The sequence below is a fragment of the Alligator mississippiensis genome, chromosome 1 (genome assembly GCF_030867095.1).
Source record: "Alligator mississippiensis isolate rAllMis1 chromosome 1, rAllMis1, whole genome shotgun sequence".
Classification (NCBI taxonomy): Eukaryota; Metazoa; Chordata; order Crocodylia; family Alligatoridae; genus Alligator; species Alligator mississippiensis.
The window spans coordinates 217,305,870-217,319,839 of record NC_081824.1 but is presented as its reverse complement, the minus strand read 5'-3'; the positions used below and the strand labels follow the sequence as shown (position 1 = coordinate 217,319,839).

General features: G+C 43.4%; 1 protein-coding gene across 1 annotated transcript in view; it reads right to left on the bottom strand.

Annotated features, from left to right (window-relative positions):
- PLEK (pleckstrin) overlaps positions 1-13,970 on the bottom strand; it is a 35,908-nt gene that overhangs the window by 9,862 nt on the left and 12,076 nt on the right. The window contains exons 2-6 of the mRNA XM_019500775.2: positions 13,307-13,582; positions 11,523-11,812; positions 5,235-5,390; positions 2,541-2,719; positions 766-857 (exon numbers count right to left, since the gene is read on the bottom strand). Coding sequence (XP_019356320.1) covers positions 766-857; positions 2,541-2,719; positions 5,235-5,390; positions 11,523-11,570 — 475 coding nt within the window. The 5' untranslated portion in view covers positions 11,571-11,812; positions 13,307-13,582. The remainder of the gene's footprint in view (positions 1-765; positions 858-2,540; positions 2,720-5,234; positions 5,391-11,522; positions 11,813-13,306; positions 13,583-13,970) is intronic.

Genomic DNA, 13,970 nt, shown 5'->3' with positions numbered 1-13,970 from the left:
TGTCACCCCAGATGCTGCTGGGGAGAAAAGGGCTCTGCCTATTTGCAGTTGATCTCCCCTGATGAGCTTGTAGGCAGCCACTAGGTCTCCCCTCAGCCTCCTCTTGCTGATGCTGAACAGGTTCAGGTCCTTCAGTCTCTCCTCATAGGACCGAGCCCTGGGGTACCCCACTGCTCACATCTCACCAGGTTGAGTACAACCCGTCCACCACTACTCTGGGTGCGCCCCATCAGCCAATATTTTACCCAACCAACTGTGCAGGCATCTATGCCAGAGTCACTTAATTTATTGATGAGGATGGGGTGAGAGACAGTGTCAAAGGCCTTCTTAAAGTCTAGAAAGACTACGTCTACAGCGACACCATCATCTCGAAACAAAACACTGTTCCATTGAAACGTCGAAACATAAGTCAAAGTGAAATGGTGCTGTTTCGCACAGCCCTACTACACAGTAGTGTATTAGCATGGTTTTTGCCTGGCACGTTACTGCTCAGTGTTATTAGGCTACTGTGCAGTTAGCACCTCATGTAGATGTGCCCAGTCTCTTCTATCCTGACTAACCCTCTACCTGGCCCAGGGCAGATGTTTCTGAATAGTCTTCAACAGTAACACGCTCTCTACTGACTGAGAAAGCTTGTGCCAGCTTTTCCTTTCAAACTTTTATGTGGGTCACCTTGGCCCTACAAAGCCTCAAGGGTGTTTTGCTGTACATTGGTACTGTCAAGACCTGAGCCCTGCTGTACTATTCTTACACAGAGCACTTTACCTGCAAAACAGTGATTGAACACTTTTTTGTCTTTTTCCAGCTTCAGTTCTTTTACTCCTTTTTCTGGATCCTTCATTGAAAGATACAGAGCACTGTGCACAAAAAGAGGCATAAGACTTGTTAGGAGATGGACAGCTCTACCCATCTGGCACAATAATACAATCATAGAATCATAAAAAACGAGGGACCTAAGGAAGTCATCTAGTCTAACACCCTGCTCAAAGCAGGACCATCTCCAACTAGATCATCCCAGCCAAGGCTTGTCTAGCTGGGTCTTAAAAACCCCAAAAACTTTGTTCTACAGTTCCCCATACTTTTGTTTTAGCCATCTTAAGAGAATGTCATCACCAGCGTGAAGAACCTGAAGGCCACCAAGTAACACTTTAAATGGTCCTCTCAATGCAACTGCAGGACTTAGTTGAAAAGCAAATAAGTCATGTGACTACATGGAGCTAGATACATTGGGAGGTCTCACCAGGTCCTAGTCTGATTCTTTTACTACCTCTAGACACTGGACCATGGTGAAAGTACATGAGGCCCACTGGTTCTGCTTTGGCAAGGGAACAAGAAGGAGCATCTGTAGCATGAAGGGAGAGATGCCATATTACAAGAACTTTAGCAGAACTCCTACCTGCCAGTTCCTAACTCAATTAAGTTCCTCTTACAACTTCTCCCTGTGCTATTTGAGAACTGGTAGACCAAGACCTTTATGCTCACTTCTCTTCAACATGATCATGCTTTAGGAGGTGCCACAGTAGTCCCAGCATTTCATGCCCTGAATTTCCTTCCTCTACAGTGACTTATTGCTTAATTGTTACAGTTCCACTTCCACTGTTTGAAGACCCAGTACAACTGGCAAACAAAACTGAATCCTCTGGGCCAAGTCCTGAGTCATTAATCGATCCTTTGTCAGGTAGACCTCATTAATTATTCTATGTGTACTTTTCCCAGCCCACTGCCAATTTGTTGGCAATACCTAGCTATCAACTCCCATTTTTTTAGATAAAAACTTGAGCTCCTTTAATATCAAGAAGAGTTTACCACTGACTTAGAGGCCAGGATTTCACTCTTAAATTGAAATCTGTTTGGGTTAGGAATTCTCATTCATTGTGTCTGGTACAATGGGTCTCTGGCCTTGTTCAGGCTGCTAGGTGTTATATGACGTCAATGATAGTAATAAAGCTGTTTACAAAATTACTATTTTAATAGGCGGGGGGGGGACTTATGCCTATAAAGGACACCGGCATTTGACCATGTTAAATACTTAGGCTTTGCTAAACTGATACTTACAGAGGCATGGCAGACATGTCTGCATTCCCCTTCTAGTCTGAATAGTGACTTGAACGTTTATGAAATTCAATTTTACTTTATTTGAAGCATCCAAACTAGAGCTGCTTGCAAGACATACAGTTGCTTGGAAATGCATTAGCAGTGCTTTATATATCCAATTTATTTATATTTCAGTGGCTGCAGTACTGATGTTTATTTGCTATTATTATAAAGAAATTCCCAATTCATATTTAAGTCATGTTATAGATTTAAAAAAAAAAATAAAAACCAATTTTGAAAGGATATACAATCACTGTTACTGATGCATTTTGCTGCACAAATTAAATGTAGTCATCAGAGTTGCAGAAGGGGAACACGGACCTGCCAGCAAGAGAATGAATCCCTTCTACAAGCTGGAGAATTCAGTCTGATGTTACATGATCTGGTACAACTCTCTATTTCCTATAGGTGAAAAGAGACTATGAAAGAGAGACATTAACACAAACCTCAGATTGATGGTTTCAGGCAGTTTTATGGACCTTCTGGTGGACTTTCTGGCAAACTTTTGGCCTCCCTCAATGCACTGAATAGCCTTCTTTATGTCACGTACCCAGGCATCTCTCTCCTCAAGGTAGGCAGCTTGGAAAAAATGTTCTTGTTTGGCTGTGGCGAGCTTGAAGACAAACTATAAAAACAACAATGACTTGTAAAGGTGTCATTGCTAAGTGACAAAGAGGAAAGCCTTGGCAGTGCAATTAAAGCATCTTACTCAGGTTCTGAAAGTGTGAGTTAGCCATGCTCTGGACTCATGCCAAAGGCTGGCCCAGCTGTAAATGGATACATACTCCTTCAGGCTAGGGAGTCAAAGAAGGCTGGTTGTGATGATAGCTACATCACCCCTTTCTGTGCTATTACATACAGAATCTGGATGTCTTAACTGTACTAGCCCTCTGGGAGGGACTAAATATAGCATCCCACAACCCCCCTTAAACCAATGGAACACTTCTTGAAATTTGTGCAATCAGAACAAACACACTTTCTTGCAGCACTTTTCTGTGTCTCTTAATTCCCACCATACTTTCAGAAACACCCACAGAATTATCTGTAGCATCAATTGAGTGGGATAGGCGAGTGTTTCTTATCTGTGCAAGTGAGTGTAGTCCAGCAAAGTTATCAGCTGCTACACATTAAGCTGATTCAATCAGAAAACAGAAGTTTGGTTGTGTTAGCACCGAGCCAGTTGGAATTAGGCAAAGAATGAAACCATGTAAAGTAAACTCAGAGCTGTCCCAAAGTTTGGAATACAGGTGCAAAGATTTTGCATTTTGAGAGATAAATGTATTTTGGTCCAGATAACGAACGCTTTATTGGTTCATATTGGTAAGCAGCTACTTAGACAATTTCAGTGGGCCTTTTCTTAAGAGTAAGGAATTTACAATATGGCCGTTTCTTATTTATTGAGCATTTTAATAGGTCAGATCTTAAGACAGAATTCCCTTCAAGAACTTGTCTACAAGGCTGCAGCAAAATCATGCTGGCTTAGATGTCAAGACCTGGTGCAAAGCCTGCTATACGCAGTGGCATTCCTTCCATCTACTTCAATGGGCTTTAGATTTGACTTTACATATCACATGACACTTAGTATGTGATGCCCCAAATCCTGAAGCCCTTTTTCCCCTCTTGTCCCTAAGGGAAGGCCCCAGTGACTGGGATGGAACTGTGCCTGAGAAAGAACTGGGACAAAAACTGAAGTAAAAAACCTCAGGAGATGGACCAACAAAGTGTTAGGATGTGCGATTCTTGAGCTATTCATGCAGTCAGAAATCACATTTTCCCAATTTAGTAAGCACATCACATGGATTTGATCTGCTATATGGATTTCATTTGCCTTCACCAAGAGTCTAATCTAAAGCTTACTGTAGGCAGTGGAAAGTTTCCCATTGACTTCTGTAGCCTTTGACCAGGTCCTGAATGAACCCCTCCTTCTTCAAGCTGGCATGTCCCTGCACACTTTGAAACCAGATGAGAACCCTCACTCGTTCTGAGCTGCCTAATTCATTAGCTCCTCCTTCATGTTTGGTAAAGCAGAGGGACGCTGAAATTTGTTATGCGTTGTCACACGGTTGATTAACTGCTAACTATAGACCCTTCTCAGTTCCAAAGAAAATGCCTGTAACACTCTTGCAGTTCTGTTTGAGTGACAGCCGTAGCCTGAACTTGATTCGATCCGAGTTTCAAGTTGCATCATGGGATTTTTTTTATCGTCTGCCTGAGTTTCAGCTGAATGCCTCATAAGGAAAATGTTTCTAGGACTGCACTGCAGCATCTGCACAAGCTACCCTTGTGAGTCATAACTCACTCCTGCAATTCTTCCTGGTAGAGAAAGGGGAGCCAAGCCAATAGAGACCTGTTAGTGGCTAATGCAAGAACACAGATTCCAAACAGCAGAACTAAATATTAAAATGCCAACTATGTGATAATCCATTATTCTCTCCCCTGTCTGATATTTATTAATTTATTTAGACTTTTTACATTTCTCCCATCCTGCAACCTAGTCATTAACTAATTGATTTTCAGGCTTTACTCTCTCTAATGTTTGAAAAACCAGTGGTCCAACTATGGCTAATAACAAATTCTACCTGTCACTCATCCATAATACATGAATGTGAAGCAAATAAATGCAGGATATACAGAAAGGTGAAAAATTATGACAAGGCTTCTCATGGATAGTCGAATCAGACTTTGGTCTCCTTTCTATTTAAGGCAGCTGATGAGGCATCTATTTCCCTTTAGCAATGATAAATTTATCATACCCCTGCTTTTGAAAAAAGCACCACTGAATATTTTGTGACCACATTTATTAAAAGAGATGACATCTCCAGCAGCAAAGTGGAACTAACAAATTATGGCTTAACACAACCTCAGTAGAGATTCAGATGCATGAAAACCACAAAGGTAAAAATACTAGCATCACATCTTGAAACATTCTGTGTTTTCCTTGAAAGTCTGCCATCCAAATACTGAGCAGGCTCAATTCTGTTTACCTATTATGTGGCATCATCGTCATCAGCATCAGCAACAAAAATCACAGCTAAATACTACATGACCAATGGCCTTTTAACATTGTTGTGCCCAAAGGCATATTATTAAGTACTTTGTCAGCCATCTCTTGGCATTCAACAGCTGTAAAAAATACTTACCATCCTTTTACCAAAATCCTGACATGGGCAAGTAAGAGAACTTCCTTTTAGAGGGATCATTCCTTTGGGACTGTTGTCAATCTTCTTCTTATAAAATTCAATTCCATCTTCTAGTAGTACTACCCACATTGGCTTCCAGGTATTAAACATGCTACCCTGCATGAGATCAAAAAAATCAATGATGCATTTCATTCATTAAAGATTTGACCTTCCAGAAGTAGGCACTTATATAAGACTGTAAAAACATTTATTTTTTTCTCTTTCTACAGCCATTTCCATCTACTTGTTATCCCACTAATTTGTTTCTTCAGAATTACATCATATATATTTCTCTGTCAATTAGTCTTTCTTAAGATGCTGTATGTGGAAATACCTAGACATTTTGAATATTATTTGAAATTGAGCATCTAAACTGAACATCTACCACCATGTTTAGGTGGCAGATCCAAACAATAGAGATACTGAAGTCAGTGACAGTTAAGAGTGTTCAGCACGTCACAAACCCTATAGAGATAGACTTTCAGGGATTCTGTAAATCCACAATTCCCAATACTGCTGATGGGAGGCACAGCCATTCAACATCTCTGAAAAATCCAGTTCCTGTATATTGATTTAGGTGCTAGCATTAAGTCATCCAAGGTTGAAAATGTAGGCACTATCATTTTCATTGAAACAGATATAAAATATTCATATTCATATTGCTTAATTTTTGCATAATGTTGCCATTTTGTTTTACCTAAAAGCCCATGAAAAAGACATTACCATCCAAACATGTTAAGAATGATAGAGGGCTAGAAGGGTCAAGTATTTGCCCAGCCTGAAAAGGTATATTTGCCTTTTAAATTTAGCTTACAAAGCTCTTCTTCCAATTACTAAGGTACAAGCACTAGATGTGGTTTGATAATTGACATTTGGGAATACATCCTGTACACAGTGAAATCCATGGCACATGGCACCTGTCATTGACTTCAGAGGTGCAAGATCAGGTGATATCTAGCAATTATGGTAGACCCTAAAATTTCTCAGGCACCTATCACACCATCACATTGGCAGGATGGGTTGTGTAGCATAATCTACTTGCCAAATTTTCAAAATTGGCTACTAAGTGCAGATGCCTGAGTCTCTGTGAAGCATAAAAGGATGATTTTCAGGAGGGCTGTGCATTCTTTTGAAAAGCCAAAGACAAACACCCAACAACTAAGCGCACTAAATCAGAGGCCACTCTGGAAAATGCTAGCTTTAGTCTCCTTGATGATGAGAGTGTAACTTGCTGCATGTAGTACAGCCATGGAGGCACTGACAGAAGTGGCATTTGTCATGCAATTGGCCCCCTGAAAAGACTCTACAGCTGTGCCCTGATAGAAGTACATGGCTGCAGAGCACTTTAAAAGTACCTGATCACGTGGCAGATTAACCCTTATCTTATGAGGGTTCAGATGAAAGTGCTCCAAAGAAGCATGCATTTACTAACTCGTCAGTCCCTGTACGTGATCAGAGCTGGGCTAATGAAGCCCAGCCCCACCCCTGGTGCTATCTGCGGGATGTGGGAGAGAAGGAAGGGGAGTGAGCTACAGGCTGGTGTTTTCCCAATCTGAGGGCGGGGGTGGATTGAAGCACCCCCACCTTGTAACCACCACCCCCTCCAGCCCACTTCTCCTCCAGCTCAAGCTGGGCAAACCCCAGCCCTGAGCTCACTCCCTTTCCTTCTCCCCCCTCCCATCCTGCAGATGCATAGGAGGTGGGGGCAGCAGGTGGGCACAGCTAGGGGAGAGAGACTACAGGCAAGCAACCTCTTTCTGCTCAATCAGTTCCTAAGTGGAGCTTGATCCTACCCTCCCCTCCTCAACCAAACATCAAATGTCTGTTGGGTTGAGGGGGCTGCTCTAACTCATGTCACTTTCTGTAAAGTGCCATGAGTGAGAGCGCTCAATTCACTACCACAGACAGACGCCAGTACAGAGATCTCACCTGTATCAGGCAGTCCCTCAGTGCACACTCTTACCTTCTTTGTGCTGCCAAATGAGCAGACTGAGGCAAGGAGTCCCAGCTGCTCTCACAAAGTGGTTTGTTTCACTTCATTACGCCTGACAGCTGCATGCTGTGCTGCCACATTTAAATGCCATGTGTCAGTGACAGCTGATTGGGCAGGAAATTCTTTAGGATTCTTTTTTAAACAAGGCATTCAGAGGATATCTTCTCCATCCCATTTTGCTCTTCCCCTTAAAAAAGCTTTTTTTCTGAATCAAACCTGAAGTTCTAGAGTGGGGGAAGAACTAGTTATGGAACTTCCTGTACCTACTGACAACAGGGATTGCTTCCTCATGTGGTCATTTGAAGTGGTATGTTCCTGGAACTGGAAACCATTATTCAAAAATGTAAATTCCCATGTAAATGGCTAGCTATAATACAGGATATAAAGCATTCATAAAAATTGAAAAGAGCTACCCCAAAAATACCCCACAGAGCTACTCCAAAAATAAGCAAAGCACATACCACATCCTGGCTTGACTTAGAAATAATGAAGAATAGTTTACAAGATTATCTGCTGACTGAAATTTAAGGGGAGGGAGGGGAGTCAAATTAGGGTACAGAGCCAAGAACACTGACTTTTTGTGGCCTATGTTCACTCTTATATCTTGGATCAATACAGCACCATTTCCTGCTCTTTTGCATATACCTAAAGAGCCATAACACTCCTGAGGGCCACATATGGCTATGCTTTACCCACATAAAACATTTGCAAAACAAGCCGTTTAGCATGAAGAAGAATGACAGGCTCTACTCCATCATCAGGAAACCCAGAGGAATCCAAAAACTCCATGCCTAGGACTACCTAGCTAAAAAAAGCAGGCAAGATTTGGCTCAACATCTCTTGATATCTGAAGGAGATTCTTTCAGTTAGCCCAAGAGCATAGCCAAGATGGATGTTCCCCAAATATCTTTGTAGGACAGCTAACAGCATAGGCAGAGGGAGAAAAATTATTTTTGGGGGGTATTGAGTGCACGCATGCATGCGTGCACACACTATCCACCCCCGCACAGCAGGGGAAGGGCCATGGCAGATCAAGGACCCTGCAGTGAGGGAGGGAGTGGGGCAGAGACAGGGACAGGGGCTGGAGTGAATAGGGCCCTGGGGCTAGGGTGGGTAGTGAGAGGGTTGGAGCCTGGGCAGCTCATCCAGGAGCTCAGTGGAGCTCCCACCACTGTGCGCACCTCTGGGGAGGCCCAGGGGGCATGTGCTCCCCCTCACTCCAACCTGTGCATGGGGCAGAGGTGGGCTGCTGGTATGTGCTGGGCTCTGGGCTCCACTGCTGCTACCTCTGGAGCTCCATGATGCCATGTGCATCCCACAGCTGGGTGGGCAGGGGACATGGCACAGCCCAACAGTGGCATGCACAGCTCTGGAGGCTGCAGCACCATGGCACAGAGCCCAGTGCACAAAAGCACCTTACCTCTGTCCCGTGCATAGATCAGGGGGCACATGCCCCCTGGACCTCCCCCAAGGTGTGCACAGAGGTGGGAGCCCTGCTGCATGCTCAGACAAGCCTCCCAGGCTCTGAGCATCCCGTGACCCAGCCCAGCTTGGGCCCCATTCACCCCAACCCCTGTCCCTGCCTTTGCCCCACTCCCACCCTCACTGCAGGGGCCTCAATCTGCCCCTCCCCCCCACAAACCCCTTTCACTTCACAGAGTAGACTGATACTTGCCTGCTGGTGCTGGGCAGTGATTCACATGTGGGGCTGTGATCCTGGCTGCATGCATGCCCCTCCCCACTTCTGCTGCAGCTGCCCAAAGCCAAGCTGCCCTGAAGTCCTACCTGCTGCCCTACATTTGTGGGGGGCTAAGCCCTGTTAGCCCTGGCCTTCTGCCACCTGTGGCTAACAGCTTTAAGAACACTTTACTTAGCAGCTGCCTATAACTTCCCTACAATTGAACTTCTCCTTTCTTTTACATTGATACTACTGCATTACTAGAAAATGAAGAATTCCCCTGTGCTTACATGGCAGAACTTTACAATATAAATCCTATCAAACAAAGACATCAGACCAGACCTTCAGTGGGCATTAATAATTATCAAAGTCAACCAAACCAGCCTGAGATAACAAACGTGTCCATAGCCTCTAAAAAGCAGAGCGGAGAAGGGTAGTAGAGAATGGTCTGCATGCTTTGTATTCAGTTTTGGCTATGAAACCTGCTCGTTTTCCTTTGAAGAGGCAGATGTTTATATTCATTCTGTATTGAAAAGCCTCAAACTAAAAAAATCTTGGGTGGGTGTCAGAGTTTAGATAGCTAATCTGTGCTTCTTGCCTCAAAGTTTTATGAGGACTAAGCTTAAGACTCCATCAACTTAAGATCTTCAGTTGTGGACTTTTGGTAGTCCCTTTGTCATGTCATTGATACCTAAATAGGACACAGGTAAGTCCTATTTATTTACTTCAGGAGCTGTCTCTGGCTGCAATCTCTGTCTCTCTGAAGCAACACTGTCACCCAGTACCATAGTAAGGGTCATTTATTAAGAAAACGGAGAATTCTCAGGGGCTGCTCTAGCATGCAACCCATTTCCCAGCATCTCAAACTTCCATACGTGTCTGCAGAAGATGTAAGGGTTACAAAGCAACAATGTGCCAAAGAATGCCATCAGAAGTTACATTTTTCATGTGATGAGGTCCCCCAAAAGCACTCTCCAGCTGTAACATAAAAAATATACACAGCTGGAGAGTGCTTTTAAAATAACTAATTGTGTGAAAATGTAACCCTCATCTGATGTGTTATCAAATGGGCACTCTAAGGCAGAGCACCATAGGGAAGATGTGTATAGATTCCCTGCAAGGGTTATTTTTGGCTGATTCCAGCCACATTCCATGTAGTTTTGCAGGCTGGGCTGGTGCTTGCACAGGTAAGCACCAGCACCGCCCAGCTCCTGGGGCTGTCACAGGGAGAAGACAAAAAGCCTCCATCTCCTCCCTTTGCAATGGTGGAGAGAGTGGGGTGAGGGGGAAGGGAGCTCCCCTACCATGCATGCCCCGCCAGCTACCCCTGCTGGGGTCTTAGGTAGAGCTGAGCCAAGTGACAGAGGCTGCTCCAACTAGAGTTAGGGCAGGGGGGGAGGGAAATGGAGACCCCCTGCCCCACAGGCCCAGCCTAGCTACCCCTGCTGAGGTCTTGGGGGGAGCTGGGCTGGGCCTGCAAAGCAGGGTGGCCCTGCCCCCTCCCCTCCATCCCAGATCCAGGCATGGAAGCCTCTGCCACTGTCAAGATACACATGGGGGGTGGGAACAAAGCCCTCCCTCACCATGCAGGCACAGCCAGCTCCCCGAAGACCCCAGCAAGGGTAGTTGAGGGGGCCTATGCAGCGGAGGAGCTCTATCCATCCCCCCCCCTGCTACAGCTGATGGTTGTCACTTGGTGGCGGTGGCAGGGTTGGGGAGAGGGGTGGTCTGGCAGCCTCCTGGGCTAGGCTCTAAGCTCCCCACAACCCAACAGGCAAACATCTGGTGGGTTCAATGGTGTTCTAACTCATGGCGCTTTGTGTAAAGCACCATGGAGTGCCTCCTTGACAGTCTGCCTTTACCTGTGTACATGCCCACAGTGGCTGCCCAGCTAGAAATATCTAAACAGAGAAAGTATCCAAAGTGATATAAGGGAATACACACAGGCAGTGATGCAACCCTGTTGACTTGGCATTCAGAAATACCACAGCTCTCTTTCACTAACTTTTAAGAGAAACTATATTCCCTTGCACACTTATATGGGTCCTATAGCCAAAAGCTCCTGCTTAAACTACAGGAAACCAACAGCTATTATTTCCACTCAAGAGCTGTGTAAAGGCTGCACCTCACACCCCATACATTGAGATAGGATCAAATTCACACTCTATCTAAACCTCAAAAAGCTTCACAAATAAACCTTTTATTCAGGTTCAATAGGATACTCTGTGCCAATTTCAGCAAATTTTCTTTGATCTTCCTCCCTTTCTCTTCCCTTCTGCCCTCTCCCTCCCACCCACCCGCAAAAAAAGAGGGAAAAAGCCTTTTTACTGTAGAGTGCTCTGGAATAAATAGAAAATATGTTTGCATTTTTTTATAGTGGTCCAAGAAGCTATCATTACTACCAAGTGTATATACATTTTAAAAATAAACAGAACTAAATTAACCTTAATGCTTTACTCAGGGAATTGTTTTTTCTTTCTAGTTTTCTTACAAAAAATGCAGAAAATCTTTTTACAAAAGATGTTAAATTCCCAGCTGGTCCAGCTCATGTCAGCTCTAATCCAGTTTGCTCGCTTACCTTCTTAACCAAGTATCCTTCCCTTATTCGCCTTGGTTCTCGCTCCATATCCAGGGTAAAACTTCTCTGGGTCCTGATCACGCTGGTAGCTACAACCAATCTGAGAGAAAAGGCTCTGTGGGTTGCCGTTTCTATACCCGTGTCACTTTCACAAGTTCCGCTGCTTGTCAATCACATGAAAACAAGCCTATTTCCTCTTCTGGGGCAAGAGATAGAGAAATTCAGAACCAGGCATGCAGCTGTAAGTGTTCCTTGCAAGAGTATAGACACCAGGTCTCTGAAATGCCCAACTGCAGTAAAATGATACCAGTAGTGAGATGGGAAGAAAATTCCTATAAAATAAATGCAGCATTCAAACTCCACAGATCTGGAGAAATAAGTAACCATTTCCATTTCCACACTTGCTAAGGTGTGATCTCTGAGCCTTGTTTGTTGTTTTAATAACATGTCATACCCCATCTTAGAGTAAGGCAAAAGCATCAGAAGATGAATGATACTCCATTTTTATCTCTGCTAGTGAACATTTTGCTGCTGGGTTTTATGGAGACTAGCTTGCAGTAAGCTTGTGTCTGGATGTTTGTGTCTGGATACTTGGCAGTACAGATGACCTAATTTGGTTTAACGATAAAGCGCCCCCTGCTGATTTCAAAAGCAACCTGATTCTTAAAAGGAGAGCTTTTGTTGTTGGAGGGAAGTTGATTATCTGGGCAACACAATAAGAAAAGAGCACGTTTCCTGAAGATTTCTGAGTAGCTTTTACAAGTGACATAGCTCAGATGACTACACTTGAAATAGTTTAGAAGAAAATAATTTTCCTTTGCTACAACACTTTACATACTCCTGCTATTTCTCAAAGTCAGTCAGTCCCCCATTTACTTCTGATGTTTGCGTGGGTCTTTCATGCAGCAACTCTAGAAAAATATCACACTTGGAAACAGACGTGTGAGCAAAACCCAGGAGGTGATAATATTTGAACCTTAGGTGGTTTGCTTTTGGGGTTTTGTTTCCTTTAATCTGACTAAATGTCAAATTTACAACAATGAGCGTACAATTAAATGGCTACATAGCCCTCACAAAACAGCAACTGCTGAAGTCAGCGGCTGCCACCCTTCTAACACAATGTATTGTAACCACTGAATTGGCATAAATGTAGCTCTTGATGCCAGCTCAGCAATACTGCTTTTTGTGTGGACCTGAATGGGGATCTACCTTGAAGATTCTTTGCATGGAGAGGAAACGTAATTTAATCATTTCCCATCCCAGCATTGCCCATTTACAACGAAAGCTCTAAGTATCAGGGCTATTCAATAATAAGTTAATAACGCATCAGTGATGGTCAAGGAGCATATATGTTATCTGCTGCCCTCTCCTGCAGTAAGCAATACAGGCCTTACAGTTCCACAAGTCCTTTCTCACAAAGCTGATTTTCAGGCACTCAGTTTGCATCTGGGTTTCCTGAACACATCACAAAAATCTGATTATATTTGTAACATGAGACTGTTGTTCCAAAGTTAGGCCCCATCCCCCAAATTGTTTCCGTTCTACAAAAATCTATATAACAATTTGTGAGTGGCCAAGCTTTGTTAAAGTGCAGCAAACATTTCCTAATTGTCCTACTGCACTAACTTAACAATAGCATAGCATCTTTTAAATATGCACATATATTGATAATAAGAAGCCACCCAAGTAGTTTTGGTCAGGTGCAGACAAGTCTTTTCCTCTTTGAATAGACTCATGCCAAACCAAGCTAATTTCAAGTGATGTGGTAATTAATCTAAAATCACCTCTTGGCTCTTTCTCCCACCATTTTCAGATATGGCTCCCCTCTAGAAAATCACCCTGAGATATGACCTAGAATGCTGCTTCAGGATAATGGAAGAGGAGCACATGATACAGTCCTAGCTGTCTGTTCTCACTAAATGAAAGGCCAGTCATCCTTGTCCTGCCAGCCTGAAAGACGATATTGAGACGAAAGATGGTTCAAGTGTTTTTGTCCTTGGAAGGTCCTGACACCAGTAGCAGAGACAAAGAAACTTTACTGCTGAAGGTCATCTTGGTATCTAAATAGAAAAGTAAAACATTATTATAACAACTTCCTTCCCAGGGTCTCAAAATACTTAAAATATAAATTAATGAAGGTGTTTATAAGCAATTAACAATGTATCAGTGCAAAGGAAAACTTTGTTTTTCCTAGCGTTTTAACACAAATGCAAACACTAAGTTTTGGCAAGGTACAGTATATATTGATCTGACTGTATTAAAATTCAGGATTCTCATACACATAGTAATTAATCTGACCAACAGTCCAATATCTGACATGCATTTAAGATGAACTCTAGGGTTTTTCCATTGGTGTTGCTTGGGATTTTTTGCAGGGTTAAATTTTTAGGAAGGTCTTGAACCTTTAATTTATCTGAGTCTATCTGAGAGATTCAGACACACATTCAA